At 46.3% G+C, this 15,957-nt stretch overlaps 2 protein-coding genes across 3 annotated transcripts; both read left to right on the forward strand.

The window, feature by feature from the left end:
• The first annotated feature begins 733 nt into the window (after nucleotides 1-733).
• On the forward strand, nucleotides 734-11,504 carry C13H5orf24 (chromosome 13 C5orf24 homolog). Of its 2 annotated transcripts, XM_072348305.1 has the most exons (3): nucleotides 759-892; nucleotides 6,699-7,128; nucleotides 9,083-11,504. In XM_072348305.1, exons 2-3 carry the CDS (start codon nucleotides 6,702-6,704, stop codon nucleotides 9,121-9,123), a joined length of 468 nt encoding a protein of 155 aa, XP_072204406.1. In that variant the 5' UTR covers nucleotides 759-892; nucleotides 6,699-6,701; the 3' UTR covers nucleotides 9,124-11,504. The 2 variants fall into 2 exon arrangements, with proteins under 2 accessions (XP_072204407.1, XP_072204406.1); XM_072348306.1 differs by lacking the exon at nucleotides 9,083-11,504 and having other exon boundaries at nucleotides 734-892; nucleotides 6,699-7,831.
• A 1,269-nt stretch (nucleotides 11,505-12,773) lies between these two features.
• On the forward strand, nucleotides 12,774-15,772 carry TXNDC15 (thioredoxin domain containing 15). The gene is given in 6 exon segments (XM_072348273.1): nucleotides 12,774-12,856; nucleotides 12,858-12,913; nucleotides 12,996-13,387; nucleotides 14,011-14,174; nucleotides 14,688-14,818; nucleotides 15,234-15,772. Coding segments are annotated over 6 exon segments (1,008 nt in total). The 5' UTR covers nucleotides 12,774-12,788; the 3' UTR covers nucleotides 15,431-15,772.
• The last annotated feature ends 185 nt before the right edge of the window (nucleotides 15,773-15,957 follow it).

The raw sequence follows: 15,957 nt of genomic DNA on the forward strand, positions 1-15,957 counted from the left end.
TTGCTCGCTGTTTTCATTAGCGGTGTGTGGATGAGGAAACCAGACCCCATCGCTACCAGATGCATATTTGAGCTCTGTGGGCACTGCAGGTGACTCATATGGAGTTAGTTTGCCCAGGGCACAACGCAGAGCAGCCACATGGGCACAGCACCAAGTGCTCCCAATGGTGTAAGAGTGGAATGGCATGGGGTTGGAGAACGTGTGGGCTCCTTCAGGTGACACTGAGGGGTGTATGTGCTGTTTGAGAACTTGTACTGCGTTATTACGGGCTGCCCACAATACATGGCACTGTTGCTGTTAGAGTAATTAAGAGCACTGATGATGATCGGTTAGTCGTGCCCTCCTATGGGTGTTATGCCTCTCACGGGTCCTGTCCTCGGTGGCAGGAGGTTGGGTGGTGGGAAGCACTGCGCACAGTTCTGTGTGGGCTCCGAATGGCCTTCGAAGGTACAAAGCTTTGTTTTTAACAAACTGCCCCGCACTCTTATATAAGCTCTTTAGAACACGGATGGATAAAATAGGGCAAAATGTTCAACGAGCGTCAGCATTCCTTGCAGCTGGTGCTGCGAGATGGCTGTGCTCATGGGGCACGGGCTCACTCCGCCGCCAGCTTCCGATCCCGCTCCTCGCAGGGAGAAAATGGCGGCGCGGCCGCCGGGCGCCCCCGAGGCCGCCTCCTCCCTCCCGCCCCGCCCCGCCCGGCCCCGCGCAGGCTCGCGGCGCGGCCCCGCTCGGGAGCGCGCTCCTGCCGCCCGCCCGCGCCCGCCCGCCGCCGCAGCGCCGCTCCCTGCAGCCGCCCGGCGGGGTGTGGGGAGGCGGCCTCTCGATCCCGCCCGCCGCCACGCGCCGCTCCCAGGCTCGCAGGCGCCGCAGGCCGCTCCGATCCCCGCAGGTAGGTGCGGGCCGGAGCCCTTCTCCTCGCGGCGGGAGGGCAAGATGGAGGCGGCGGGGGAGGGGAGCGAAGAGGAGCGGTGCGGAGCAGGCCCCCGGGGGTAACCGCGCCGCGGGGCCCTCGAGCTCGATTTGCTCGGGGCCGGGGAGAGGGGCCCGCTCGGCCTCGGCGTCGTCTCCCGCGGCACGGCCGGGCGGGGCGGGCGGCAGCGTTGCGGCGGGGCCCGGGCTGGGCCCTGTGGCGGGGAGGGCCCTGAGGCGGCGCCGCCGGAGCGGGGAGGCAGCGGGCTGCGGCGGGGCAGCGGCGCGGGGGCTGCGGATGGGAGCCGGGCCGCCGTGAGCCCTGGCCATGCGGGAAGTCCTGCGGCCTTCGTGTCTCACTCCATCCCAGATGCGGGGCCACGTATTGTGCTCCGGCCGCTGGGGATGCCTTCTGCTTCTCACTACAGCAGCCGGCGTGTGGGATTGCGGTTGGCATGGATGTGTTTCCTTGAGGTGTGCAAGCAGTGCACAGCCTGCTCACGTGCATTTCGGGGCTGCCGAGCGGTCTGTTGCTTCCATCCCTGTTTGTTGGTGCACTAACGCATGTGTGTGCCGTGTTCCTGTAAATAGCCCAGCGTGCCCTTAATTCTGCGTAGTCCTTCCAGGGTAGTTCATCAGTAGATGGCTGCGCCTTCAGTTTGTATTTCTCTCTTCAGCGTGTCACTGAAGAAAGCAGCAGTTATTTGATCTGTGTTCTCGTTGTTGACGTTGTTTTGTTTTTGTTTTCAAAATACAAGGAACACTTGGTCAGAACGTTTCTTAACTAGCAATGTATTCCTGTGTCAGTATTTAAGTACTGGAGTTTCTGTCTGTGTCATTTACCCCTCGGTGTTAGGAGCACCCAGAGCAGCGCTGTGCCTTTGCCCACTGTGGCACAGCTCCGGCAGGTGGGTGGATGTTGGCTCTTGTGCTGTGTCTGGGGCTGTTGGTAGTTGTCAGAGCTAATCCTGCTGCAGAGAAACCCTATGGAAGTGCATCTGGGGAGCTCAGCGCTGGGACTAGGGGATGTTTGATCCCTCTTTTAGACTCCTTTTGTGGGAGGAGGCTGAGGAAGGTGAGAACACCCACGGAGATGAATGAGCACCTCGTGCCTCTCAGCTGCTCCCTGGGGAGAGGAGAGGTGGGCGAGAACACCCGCAGAGATGAATAACCATCTCCAAGCTGAGATCTCCCCTGTTTTTCTTGGGAACAGCTCCTTTAGAGGAGGAGGCAGCTTTACAAGCACTAATGATACTTTCTTTATAAACATGCACCTCCACCTGCTCTGTCATTCATATGCATATCTGGCTTGCTTTGAAATTTGGTAATTACAGAACCGCAGGATAATCAGGGCGCAGTTTCACCACTGCACTTTCTCAGGCACAGCCTGGCCCGATGGCTGCCTTGGTTCCATGCTGCCCTGCTTCCAACTGTCTTTGCTTCTTCCCCATCTTCCAGTCCCTGTGCAGCGTTTGAGCTTCATCAGACCCTTTTGTTCGGGTCTTTTAGGTTTGCTGAATCATCACAGTCATCTCTGTGAGGTCTGGTCAGTGCTGTGAGTAACTGTGGTGGGTGATGGAGGAGCGAGAGCAGTTGGCGGCAGTGAGGTAACATGGCGCTGGCGTTATAACCGAGTCCATCTGTGCTTCCTCTCTTGCCCCAGTGCCAGCCAACTGCTGTGTTTTCTCATTGGATCAGCTTTGGCCTGGATGTTGGCTTGTCCTGCTCTTGCACAACAGTTAGTGTTGGTACAAGGAGTGGGAGTGTATAAGAAGAGGAAACAGCAAGATCGTCCTGCTCAGAAAAAAAACAATGTGGGTTTGGAGTGGTTTCTGCTGGGTGTGAAGCCAAACTGTCAGTTGTGTCCAGGTAATCGGAGGTGCACTTAATTAGATTACTGACATGGTCCTCGATTTCATGAAGCTGTACTAACTCGTATAAGCGTCCTCTTTCTCATCATCGTGGTTACATGATCTTAATTCCTGTCGGAAAAAGTCGAGGTGGTGTTGATATCTACTGAAACACTGCCCTGGGTAGGACAGACTTATTTCTAGGGCTGGGGAGCCTGAGGGTTCCATGTTTGTGGGCTGTGCTGTGTGCTGATACAAAGGCATCCAGTATTCGGGCTCTCCAGGGGACGGTTTCCCTATATGAGTGTCTAAGTCTTATTTCCTTCTGTTAGATATTGTGAATTTTGAGTTAATAGCGAGCAAAAGCAGCTTTCACCTATTGCCATCGAACAGCTAGAGTATTCCACTGAGGGAAGCAGTCACGTGTGTTCAGCTGGACAGAAATGGGTCTGGGCCCCAGCAAAGTGCCCCTGCACCTGTACTGCCCGAACAACAGAGCAGTGCTTCTGTGCTGAGAGCTGAGCGTCGTGGGGGTTGGGGGATGGGGAGGATGCCTCCAGCTCCCGGAGGGACAGTGCTTCTAATTTGTTGCATTGCTTGGGGAGTACTTTGTTTCTCCATCTTTTTTTTTGGACAAAGAATAACTGGAAGGTTTCAGGATGCAATTTCGATTTGCAGTCTTGCGTTATTGCAGTAGTACCAGCAAACCACCGCTGTAAAGAAATCCATTTATATTTGGGCTCATTTCAGTTTGTTTTACCTGCTGTCAACTGATGAGAAAAGTTGTGTTATACAATGAATGCTTGGAAAGTGTTTTGAAAGCACAGTGTGGAGGAACTGGTTGACTGTCTTCAGGCGTTGGTTATGTATTGAACGCTCATCTGCTTCTCACACTGCCCTCTGCAACCAAACGGAGCCTGCAGCCCTTGTGCTGCTGAATATGGCACAGAGCCTTCTTTATGTAGGGAGCTCGAACAGAGTTGGTCCTGTGCTTCATTCCAGCTATTCTAATTGAGAGAAGCGACGTTCCGGCTACTAGCACAGAAATAATGCTTGTGTTTCTAAGTGCTGTGTCACAGACTTGGTGTGTGTTTGCTCTGTGCAGGATTGGGTGGTTATGAAGATGTGCTGATAATGTCTCCTGCAGCTCTGTCTGTATTGCTGAAGCTATTGCAGGGAATTGAGTGGGTTTTATATACTATCATTAAAAGCAGAATTCTCCATATTGGCAGTAGGAGTTTACCTTTCCTGCTGTACTTTGAAAAGCTGTAGGTGAGCTTCCAATGTTGTTCAAGGGCCCTGATTCCAGGTGTGTTTCAGCAGCTCTAAGCTAGAAAAGTGCTGCATTTGGGGTAGAGGGAGGCACTGTTTCTGCCTAACCAAGAGTTACAATATCACAGGAATTAGGTGAAACTTATTAAGTTTCTGCTGTGTCTGTATTGCCTTTAATAAGATTTCTGTTTCATCTCCCAGCAGAAAAGAGCAAAGAATGTCAAGTTTGACCATGAAATACAAGATGCTTAGAGGCAGCCTCACTGTCAGAGCTGTGAGCCAAGGCAGACCTCATGCTCACCTCACTAGTGCTGAGCCAGGTCCGCTCTGTGGGCACTCAGAAGCGTGGTAGGGCAGCAGTATGCTGACAGGTGGGGTTATAGCCACAGTCAGAACACCCCCCAGCAACAAAACCCACAGGTCCCAGATAGATGGCCCTGTTCCTGCCCTCATTCCTAGCAGCTGTGCAGCTTCTGTGCTTCGTTGTGTCTGGAGCTCTTGTGCTACCTCTTTCCAGAGCTAGTTTATCCAGTTGTCTCCTCCTTTCCCCAGCATTTGAGTGAAAATTGACTACTAGATAGAAAAGGATCCAAACAGAAAACTCTGTACGGCCTCCAGTAGAAACCCTCTCAAATTGCCACTGAATGAGTTTACTGCAATGCCTGGTGTTAACTATTATGTTGAGAAGTTCAGCAAGATTTAAAACTGATTTAAACAAGCTTGTGCATTTCTATTTACATACTTAAGTATGGGCTGAAGACAAGCCCGTTCTGTTTCACTGGGAACTTTTCAGGCTGGTTTTGCTGAAGAATGCTTGGGCACAAAGTTGTGTGCATTTGCTCATGCAGTATAGCTGGAGTGGGATTTGTAAGCTGGCATTGCTTTGGATTTTGTACCGTGCTTTCCTCAGTTATATCCCCCCACCCAAACACTTGCTTCTGCTCTACAGATGACTCATGCAGTGTGCCTGCTTCATTCTTGCATTCCCTACTGCAACATGAATACAGAAAAACAGGGCGGGCAATGTCTGTGCCAGAGTAACTAAGGTAGACTAGAGAGCTCTTTGCTAAAGAAACCTTTTCATAAACATGTCTCAAATAAAAGAGAATACGGAATACAAGCTTTGGGTACTACCTGACATTTTCATGACTTTAATAATGGCATAACACAGACCATGACCAGATGCAAGGAGAACAAGCACCAGGCAAGTTTTCCACCTGAAGGCAGTGTTTGCAGAGCGCGGTTGCCCTGGACACTGGGTGCTGACCCTGCCTGTTCTCTGCTAAGGGCAGCCTTGCTAATTATTCTAAGTTTTTTCCACTTGCTGGCCAGCATCTGCAGTAACAGTGGTTTCATGTTTGTTCCACCATTTCCCCATTCAGCACAAAGAATTGTAGCACGTGGGTAATCTCTGCTAGAGCCATTTATTATTTGGACTATAGTGCTATCGCAGTTTCGCTATTTGACATAAAACCATATTCATACATTTGCACAAGAGTAATGCTTGCATTGTAACATGCATTTGTGGAGCCAAGGTAAATGGGAGTTTGAGCAGGGAGTGTAACCATTGTAGTCAGAAGGAAAGGGTACGCATGGGGATTTTCTCCTGGGTAGACAGGCTGCTTCTGGAATTCTGTTTCTCTGGCTGGGAGGAAATCCTTGCAACTGTGGGATAAATTCAGTGATCAATGGTAGAATGTAGATTTGTTTGCCTTAGGAGATACTCCTTATCTACAGGAGGCAAAATACCATCAGTATTCCAGACCTTACCTGCTAGAGAATGTACCACAGCAGGAAATGTTTGTCCTCCCAAGTGTGACTGTAGGGCACAGAATTGCTCTGAAGAGCTGGATACTGACTGGGTTAATCATGGTTAAATGTTATACAGGCTGAATGGGTGCAAATGTCATCCTGTTCCTCTTTGAGCACCTCATTGGCTGCTGCTGTGCCTACCTGCTGGACGTCTGTCTGTCTGCTGGAGCTGGGGCAGTGTGCAGCAGCATGCACAGCAGTCACCTTCATAGCCTCCTGAAGTGTCTGCTTTGTAATGGATCCCTTGTGTAGCTTTGCATTCCCAACAGGAGCCTCGCTGTCTTTGCAGAGTATCTCACCTTTTCTGTGTTTCTTACATAACTGTAGAAAGAAACAACAAAACTGATTAGTGTCTTATTAATTTGCTGCTTTTAAAACAGCAGCACAATCTCTGCTAGCCTTTATCTTTTGAATCAGGAGAACAGTGTGGTGTTTCTCCTTGCTCACAGATGCAAACTAATCTTAGAACTAGAGCATCTAGAAGGTGGATGAGGTTTGGTCAGAAGGGTTTGAAATGGCAGCGGGTGAGCGAATGTTGTCTGTCTTCTGGCTGAACTTCTCTTGTTCAATCCTTTAATGCACTCCTTCCCTAATTGTGTGCTTCTGAGTAGCGTTGTCCTTTAAATAGTTGCTTTTAACTACACGTAAAGGTTACCATGCAAACCTTCAGGTGAAATCTTATTAATACTTTTCATCTAAAAAAGTAATTTTCTGGCATCGATGCTGTTCACCAAAAATGGCAATTGCTTGCGCTCGTGTTAGAAAATAAAAGTAGATTTTGGAAGATTTTCTTGTGGAACAGTGCAGTATTGTTTCTTATTGACATAGATTTCTCTCTCTTATTTTTGATAGAAAATGATGCACCCTGTTGCCAGCAGTAATGCAGCGTTCTGCGGGACGGGCAAGAGCTCTTGCCTTAACGAAGACAACATGAGAGCTGCTGACCAGTTTGACTTGTATGCCACGCAGCAAAGTAAATACAGCCACGCAGTGAGCCACAAACCGATGGTGTGCCAGAGACAAGATGCTCTGAATGAATCCCACCTGCAGACCACGAGTGGCAGGAATATAGAAACAAAAGATGAACTGAAGAAAAAGAAAAACCTCAACCGATCTGGTAAACGTGGGAGGCCGTCAGGGACCACAAAATCAGCAGGGTACCGAACCAGCACGGGTCGACCCCTGGGGACCACCAAAGCAGCTGGATTTAAGACAAGTCCAGGCAGACCCTTGGGCACAACTAAAGCAGCAGGATACAAAGTCAGCCCAGGCAGACCTCCAGGTAGCATTAAAGCTCAATCCCGGTTTGCAAATCTAAGTTATACTTGTGGCAGTGCAGCTTTTCCTTATCCTATGATGCATAACAGAGGAGTACATGCTGCTGGTGAAACTAGCAGCAAACTCAAGCAGCCTAACGAATGAAAGGAAGGAAGTAGTAACTGCTTACTGATCTGCTTTACTCTGGATTTTGGCATGTTTCTTGCATTTTATTGTAGCATTTGCATACGTTTGAGTTTCTAGATTTTATTTTCACTCAAATAATGCCACAGTCTACGGGTGCAGTTCAGTAACTTTTAAAGCAGTGTCTAGAGGGCACTGCTCTGAAGTCTTTTTAGTTGTTGTTTTTAAATCGTAATTGAAAAGAAAGGCTGAACTGGAGGTGTCTACACCTGAGTAATATCTGTGTTCCTAGTTTTACATTCAGTTTTGGGTAAATCTAGTTTTGTGGTTATGCATTAAGTAATTGAAAGAAGGAAGATAGAATTAGCTGGCTGTTGGCTCCCGATGGGGCCTATCTCACCATAGGGAACTGGTGCAGATGAGTTCACACTCGATAAAGAAAACTATTTGGGACTGTTTAACTAGTAAAAACAGCAACCTTCTGAGTTCCTGTGTGTTTTATAAAGGAATAGAAAGCAAGCTACGTTCTTCATTTCTACAGGAGCTTCTCCAGACCTCAGACAGATCCATAGAAACTTAACAAAGCAACCAAAAAAAAAAAAAACCAAAAAAAAAAAACCCCAATCTTCTTTTTGTTTCCGTGTTGATTTGTGGAGTTGTAACACGAAGTCAATTTCAAGTCCTGTTCCAAAACTGTTTTTGCAAATCAGACCATAAGGCTGAGCGTTGGCACAGCGCGCTGCAGCGTCACGGCGCCTTATTAACACGAGCTAATTTGCCTTTAGGTGATAGCTGTTCTTTTTGTTATGCTGGCACAGGATTCTGCTACGGAATTTAGAAATGCCTAAATATATTTACCAAACCACAGATAGTTCTTTACATTTTGAAATATTTTATAAGAAATTAAGTACTGTTCATTCTAGGAACGCACTTGGTTAATATTAAGCAGTACGTCCTTAATCTGTAAATAGCTATTTACACTGGTTTTTGCCTTTAAAAATCTCTGCTTAGGTGGTGACAGTTTAATAGCTTTTAAAGTATTAATCTATAATGTTTACAAATTAAACTTTTTAAATAGACACTGTTGCCAAGTTTTCAGGCTTCGTTTTGCCAGATATTCCTGGAAATACAGTTATTGCATTGTCGGACACTTAGGCTATATTTAAGTTACGGGACGTTCTGTATCTACCAAAGGACACCATTTTCATGATTTATAAAAGCAAACTGTATAGCTGATGCAAACAGGATGCAGTTTACTGCACTGCTAGACCCCAGAGATGAAGTAATTCATAGGAATTCATCTATGCATGCAAGCTGAAAAAAAACGTTGTTGGTTGACTATAAATACCTTTCTTGACTCAAACTTAAGCCTTCCCTCTTTCCAAAAGAAATGTTCCATTTTTCAGCTGGGTGTGCTTAATTTAAGTGTGAGAGAGTGTATGTGTGCGTGTAACGCGCACATACTTTAATCTAGACTTCAAAAACATCCATATAAATCCTCAATGTTGCACATTGCTTGTTCTAAATTTATTTTTACTGGAATCCAAGCTCTTTTTTTTTTTCCACCTGGAAGAAAGTTCCTATTTAAGTTGTTTGAAGCAAAATGTGACTCGGTGATAAATTTGTAGGCTCATGCATCTGGGGAGGGGGTGGTTATATATAAAGCTTGGCGATCTGGGGAGCAAAAGAAATTGGGTTAATTAGTGCTTATGCTGAACTGATAACTTTTGTTAACATAAATGCTATTCTGGCCTGCTGACATTTTGATGAGAGCTCTTGATTTCAGTGATGACGACTTAAGAAACAGATGTCATGTTTCATACCTTTTTTATCAGGAAAAAAGCAGCAAGCCTTCAGGTGTTCCAGTGATGCCTAACACATAATGAGCTGGACTTTATGCTGTACTTTACGATAGGTGTGTTGAATTGTTTTTGGGGAACTGTGTATGCACTGGCAACTAAGACAATGAACCTCAGCTGTACTGGATGGCTCCTTAGGCGATATCTGAATTAACGGCAGCTAAACTGCTACTAAAAATAGTTTCTTCATGCTGAAGCTATGAGATCCAGTGATACGTTCTGTTCCTCAGCAAACTCACAAGTCTGAAATCTAGCGATTTCTCAGAGCGATGTAACTTCTGACACATGCAAAATGCTAACGTGAGTTAATTCACCCTCAGGATCTGTGTTGTATTGGCTGTTTTTAATCAGATGATTTTTCAACAAAAGACTGCTTTAAGTTCTTACCTGAACTCAGCTGGGAAAGCAGTCCTCTTCAGCTGAATGTAGTACCTGCAGGAGCGTCACACCTCGCTGGCAAGGAACGTGTTGCATGTCACCACTGTACCCTGGAGAAACTCCACTTACCTCCTCTGTTTATCTGGTTTGCTCCTGTTCCATTTCTCCCTCGTGCATCTACTCGATGGTGCTGTGCTGTGTGTCAGGAGATAATGCAGCTGTATCGCTGTTCTGCTAGTGTAATGAATTTTAATCGAGTATGCTGATGAAATAATGAAATCATCAACTTCTGTTCGTTACAGTGTTTATTAATTATATCAAATGAATATAATCCCAGTTAAAAAAACCCAAACAAATCAACAAAACAGCAATTAATGTTGTCAATTGTGAAACAAGGAACATAAAGTAGAAAAGTGTTCTGCAAAGGGCTGCGTGGCACCTGGGATCTGGCAAGGAGACCAGCAGGGTCCTGCTGGGCATTTCCTCATTCTGCTTTATTTAGGTCTGACTGTGGTCTACTGGCGCCATGCTGAGAGGGGAAGAAAAAGGAAGGAAGACATTTGAAGTGAAAGAGGAATGGAATTTTCGAATACTTCTGCTTTGCCTATGTATAATCTGCAGAAAACGTTGTGCTTTAAAAAATACCCAAACAACCCAACAACACTTTTCTTTCCACGTAAACACTGAAGCAGCATGTTAATGCCTAAACTTTACTAGTACCAGTGGGAAAACTGGACTTCCCCCCCCCCCCGTAGTATGAAAACATAACTTGTAAGGTAAATTGCTTCTTTTATATTCTATATCATAATTCAGCTATTCATAAGCTAGGATCACTGTTGTGTGTTAACACTGTTCAGAAGATCTACACGTCGAGTTTGCTTTTTAATGATCTCTTTTAATTATCAAGTTTCTAACGTCTTATTTATACATGAATGAAATGTATTCACTTGCTATTACTCTTTGATGATGCTATACAAGTTCACTGTTTAATATACATAGAGTTACGACTATTCAGTTTCTGATTAAATTTACTTAAACTTTAAAACCAAATAGTTTTGCTACTATAAAGTCTTGCACTGGACATATTCAAGATGATAGCACCATATTTTGGCAGGAAAAAAAAACCAACGGATACCATCCATCAGAAGAGGCTAACAGTGAAATTCAGTACGGTGTTCTTAAAATCAGCTGTTAGCCTTGCTGTTAAAGCAGCACTCTTGATATCTTGGATTTAGTTCAATGGAAATAACTCCGTATCGAGAGCCATTGAAGATCTCTTGTTTCGAAGGAATATATTTTCATTTCATCCGAAAGATCTGAGAGTTTGGTTGGGACAAAACCAAGCCTCGTCAGTGTAATTTGTCTATGAAAAGAATTACTTGGAACTACGTACAGTACGCAGAGTAATTCAGATGTGAATTGAACTCCCTCCCCCCTTCTTGAAGAGCTTTAAAAGGCAGAGTGAAATGAAGTCATTTGTCTGCTGGCTTCGTTAACAGAGACTCTGCTATTCTTTGTTGTATGTATAATAACATTTCATGCTATCCCTAGAGTTGACAGTTAAAACAAGTGATAACAATCATAAATACTTTGAACTGCAGACCTAATTTCTGACCACAAAAGAAGTTTATTCTTCTCTATTTTAATGCATATATTTTAACACCGCTTAAATATATTTATGACTTTAGTAGAGGCTAGACTTTCCTCTTTTAAGACTCTTTTTTTCAGGTAGATAAATTGGTATTCTGAAGTTTGGAACCACTTTCTGATCCTTTAACCTTTCATCGTTTGCTTTTCCACAGGTTTACTTTGGGAAAACAGTAATCTGTTAAATATCTAGTATCAGCACCCTGTCCTCTGCTGTAAAAAGCCTGATTAGATACTGTGTATGTTTTTATGTCCATGAACTTGAGCTACTCGTGTGCAATTATGTGTATGGGAATGGAGTAGTGTTCATGATCTGTATTTACATCATCATATGGATGTATATTTATTAATAAAGTTAATACTTTAAAACCTATTGATGATTTTGTATGTGCTTTTTGTTTATATATATGTGTGTGTGTGTGTTTTAAATTCTGGCTTAAGATCCTTACTGCCAGCGTGTCAGAGCAATAACTTTAACCCGTCTCTGCTGTAAATAGGAATGTTTGTTCTCCCAGTGTCTCCATTGTAGTTAAGTGTATAACACTGTGGTGCAACTTGTGCAGGTGTTGCTTAAAATCAGCTGATCAGTTTTGTTCTTTGCCTCCTTGAAGTTCAGGTGGGTCTGGCTCCAGCAGTCTGTGTTCACACTCGTGTGGACTTAACAACGCACACAGAATTTGTGGGAGGACATTGATAAATTACACAGTTTGGCTTTTTAGCTGCCTTGGAGGTTGCTTTGCTGCTGGCATTTATCACAGGTTACAGTTCACTAGTAGTGTTTGTTTGCCGGCTGTGCAAGTTGGACCTTCATGGAAGCTTTATGGTGGCTTTATCTTCCTGATAATGCCATTTGTGTGTCTGATTTGACACTGGGGTGTGCTTTGGAGCTGGACTGGCATCCTGATGCTCTTGTGAAGTACCTGTCTCAATGGGATCTCCTCCAGTAGCACAAACAATACAGTGTGAATTAGCAATATCGTACCTATTCAGTATGATGGCTCAACAAAGTGCCAACATCACAAAGGACCAAGAGAAACGAAATTAGTTCTTAACACTTAATCATGTACAGCTGTAACATAATGGGCTGCCTTGCACTGCGTGCTGTTCTTACCAGGGTCTGCCCATGGCTGTGTATTGTTTAACGTGTAAGGGAGAGGAGTGGCCTGGGGATGGCAATGTCTTTCATCCCACAAACACTTGTTGCCATTAGTGAGTAAATACCACAGTAGCAATTAGTTTTATAGCAGATAGAGGCTGATTTGATTATTTAGAGCAGAAATACATAGACTTGAAGTTGCCGCATCTCAGGCTACAGTTAGCAATGGAAGGTGGCTTTTCCCCACAGCCTCTTGTTTCCGTGTGTGTGTGTTTTGTGCTCGCTTGTTTTATTCTATCAGCCTGTCCGGTGTGTTCTCTATGCAAACTTCACTTTTATATCTTAAGGCCGCTGTACCTTCCAGATTTATTCTCACACAAACGATACCGGCAGTGACTGCGCTGGGTGGTGATTCTGAACGGAATAGTCCCTCAGTTCCCCAGCAGTCCCTTGGTGCGGACACTCGGCCGCAGCCCCGGGCCCAAAATCGCGTCACGCCCCGCCTCAGTAGGCGAAAGAGTCCAGCCAAAATGGCGGCACGCCTCCTTCCGCTTCTAACGTATGCACGCATCGCACCGGAAGCGGAAGCGCCTGCGAAGTTCCGGCGGAAGTGACCGTTGTCCGGGGAGACGGGATGTGGTGGCGGCTGCTGCTGCTGGCCGGGCTCTGTCGGGCCCTCCCGGAGGGTGAGGCTGGGGCTGGGACGAGCGGGGAGGTGGGAGCGGAGCCTTCTCCGGGACCGGGGCTGATCTCTCCCTCCTGGCGCAGGGGCGGTGACGGAGCCTGGCGCAGACGGTTCCGAGCCGCTGAGCGGCGGGGCAGTGCGGTACCGGACGGCGGAGATGGCTGACGCGATGCTGGGCAGCGGGACGCCCGTCCAGCCGCCCGTGGTGCTCTCGGCGGTGCCGGGAGAGGTGAGAGAAGGGCGGGCGGCGGAGGCGTGCGAGGCGGCGGCTGGCGGAGGGCGGTGCGGCGCTGAGAGCGGGCCCGAGGCTCCTCCCGGCCCGCCCGAAGCGGCCGCCGTGCTGGAGAGCGGGCTGCCCGCCGGAGCGGAGCCCAACGGCACTGCCGAGAGCCTGAAGGGCCCCAAGGTGAGCTGCGAGGAGAGGAACGTTACCGGCATCGGCAACTTCACGCTGCAGATCCTGAACGTGTCCCAGGTGAGCCGCCATCGAGCAGCTCCGAGCGTATCGGGGTGGGAAGCGCCGGGTCTGTGTGTGCGTTTGTGTCTTTTAGTGCTTGACTTGGTGGGTTGCTTTGTGTAACGGGGGAAGTTTGAGCAGGGGGTTGCATTGCAGCATCCTGAGCTGGAGCAAATGGAACAGCAGCTCAGTCCACAAGTACGTGTGTCTCAGGTGTGTTGTGGTGAGTTGTCAGCCTGAATGTTGCGTAGATCTGTATCTTTAGGTTTGTTTGTAGCACTTATAGCCAATACCGGTAACTGTATCTAGCGTGGCTCTTGTAATAGAGATGGTGTATTTTCTGGACGGGGTTGTGTTGTATTTCTCTTCATTTCAGTAATTTTTTTAATAAAAAGGTTAAACATGCTGTCATTTCTTTTAGAATGGTTAAACAAATGTGTTTCTATTTGATAAACATCATCAGCTGTCTAATTGATAGCCTGGTCTAGTGCTAGTCATGGCAGGGGGTTTAAATGATGATCACTATGGTCCTTTTCAACCCAGGCCATTCTGTGCTATGATTCTATGATTGCTGAGTGATGCATTCCTACATAGGACAACTTAACTGAATGTTTCTCTGCATCTGTTATGGTCTCTCTAAGGATCTGATGGAGTTCTTAAACCCAAACAGCAGTGACTGTACGTTGGTCCTGTTCTATACTCCGTGGTGCCGCTTTTCTGTAAGCCTGGCTCCTCATTTCAATTCTTTACCTCGAGCGTTTCCCACTCTTCGCTTCCTGGCACTGGATGCATCGCAGCATAGCAGGTAATTTACAGCTCCTGTGCTCTGCTTTCAGTATATTTACAATAGCAAGTGCTGTGTTTTTTTAACTGTTTATTATAAGAAGTTGTGCCTGTTTTCTTTTTGATGATAGCTTTTCTGTATTTTCTTCCTCTTGACAACTTTACAGGAAGGAAATGGTTCTCTGTTGGTAGCTTACTTGGCCTGGAAGCTGTTGTGTTAGCTGGCTTTTGGGTATCACGATTCTGAGAAGTTCTAATTATTCATTCACCTTCTATATCCTTGGGTAACAAGACCTGGATCCATACAACACTTGTGTGTGTGGAGAAGAAACATCCACTGCTGAATGTTATATTATTAACGTAATCGATGAAGCTTTCATAAGCATCCCTAATACTGCAACAAGTGGCTGCTTATTATTTTCTTATGAAGTGACTCATTAGTGAAGCTGACACTTGCTGTGCTGTGGCTGCCTTTGTTCCTTTTTTCAGTAGGTTTCTTTCCCTTCATGCCTTGTTTGTGCTTTATGTTCTCCAGCTTATCAACTCGGTTTGGAACTGTAGCCGTACCCAATATCCTCCTTTTCCAAGGTGCTAAACCTATGGCTAGATTTAATCATACAGACAGAACGCTGGAAACACTGAAAGACTTCATTTTTAATCAAACAGGTATGTAAAGCAGCACTGAATTATCAATAGTGTTGATATCTATATAGTTGGTTTTAGCTCCATACACAGCTTTCCTCTTCTTAGTGTTATGTGTTCCTCTTGTGTTGTTTTTTAATGTGAATTTGATGAAAACCCTGAGAGGATCCAGCAGAGATTGCTGTCGTGAACTGAGTTTTGAGGCACGGTGAAACAAGGAGCTGACTGGGCTGCTTTTGCAGTGTAGAAGGAAACAGTGGGGTTTAAGGTAGAAGGACTGGGCACATCTTCATGCCCAGATTGTTCATTTGGGTCTAAGGGAACCTTGAGATTGTTGCCAGTGTCATGCAAGGGTGATGGCAGCTCCTTGATAGCTCTCCAGTCTTCCATAAGTATTGAACGATCGTTAGAGGCGTTGATGAAGGACGTTCTTTTCCAGGTATAGAAGCTAAAAATGATGTGACTGTGACAGAGGAAGACTGGAAGGGGCCTCTGCCCAGTGTCCTGACCAAAGGAGTCGACTGGCTGCTGGTGTTTTCCGTGCTCTTTCTGGCCAGCTTTATCATGTACGCTACCATTCGGACTGAGAGCATCCGGTGGCTGATCCCAGGGCAGGAGCATGAACACCAGGAGTGACTGGAGGTGCTGGAGCAGGGACACAATTTCCTGTGTGTAAAGCAGGTTTTGTGTGGATTGGGAAGTACTTGAGGATGAACTGTTGGATTTGTTGGTTGTCATTTATAATGTTGATGGAAAATCAGCTTCATTTACCAACTACTGTGTTTTTTATCAAGTGAACCGAGGTCAATAGAGTGGTGAGTGAACTGACATCATGGACAAACTAAATAAGTATTTATTAAAGTGCTCTGACCTGTTTATTTTTTCATGGACCTTAATGTAAATACGGGATAACATTCTGCTTCATTTTATGCAGAGATCTCTGAGCTCTGTAGATCTAATACAGCACATTGACCTGCGTATGTGGCAGTGCTTGGCCTGGAGAGCAGGGCTGCTTCTGTACTGCTGAGATCTGGGGACCCACAGATGTATGAGGTGGTGCTTCTCCACTGAGCTGTGCTCAACGCACTGGAATCAGGAGCAGCACACAGCGCTGTGTACGAACAGAAGCAGCTTGCAGGCAGTGAGGGCTGCAGAGCTGGGCT

This window comes from Excalfactoria chinensis, chromosome 13 (genome assembly GCF_039878825.1).
Source record: "Excalfactoria chinensis isolate bCotChi1 chromosome 13, bCotChi1.hap2, whole genome shotgun sequence".
NCBI lineage: Eukaryota > Metazoa > Chordata > Aves > Galliformes > Phasianidae > Excalfactoria > Excalfactoria chinensis.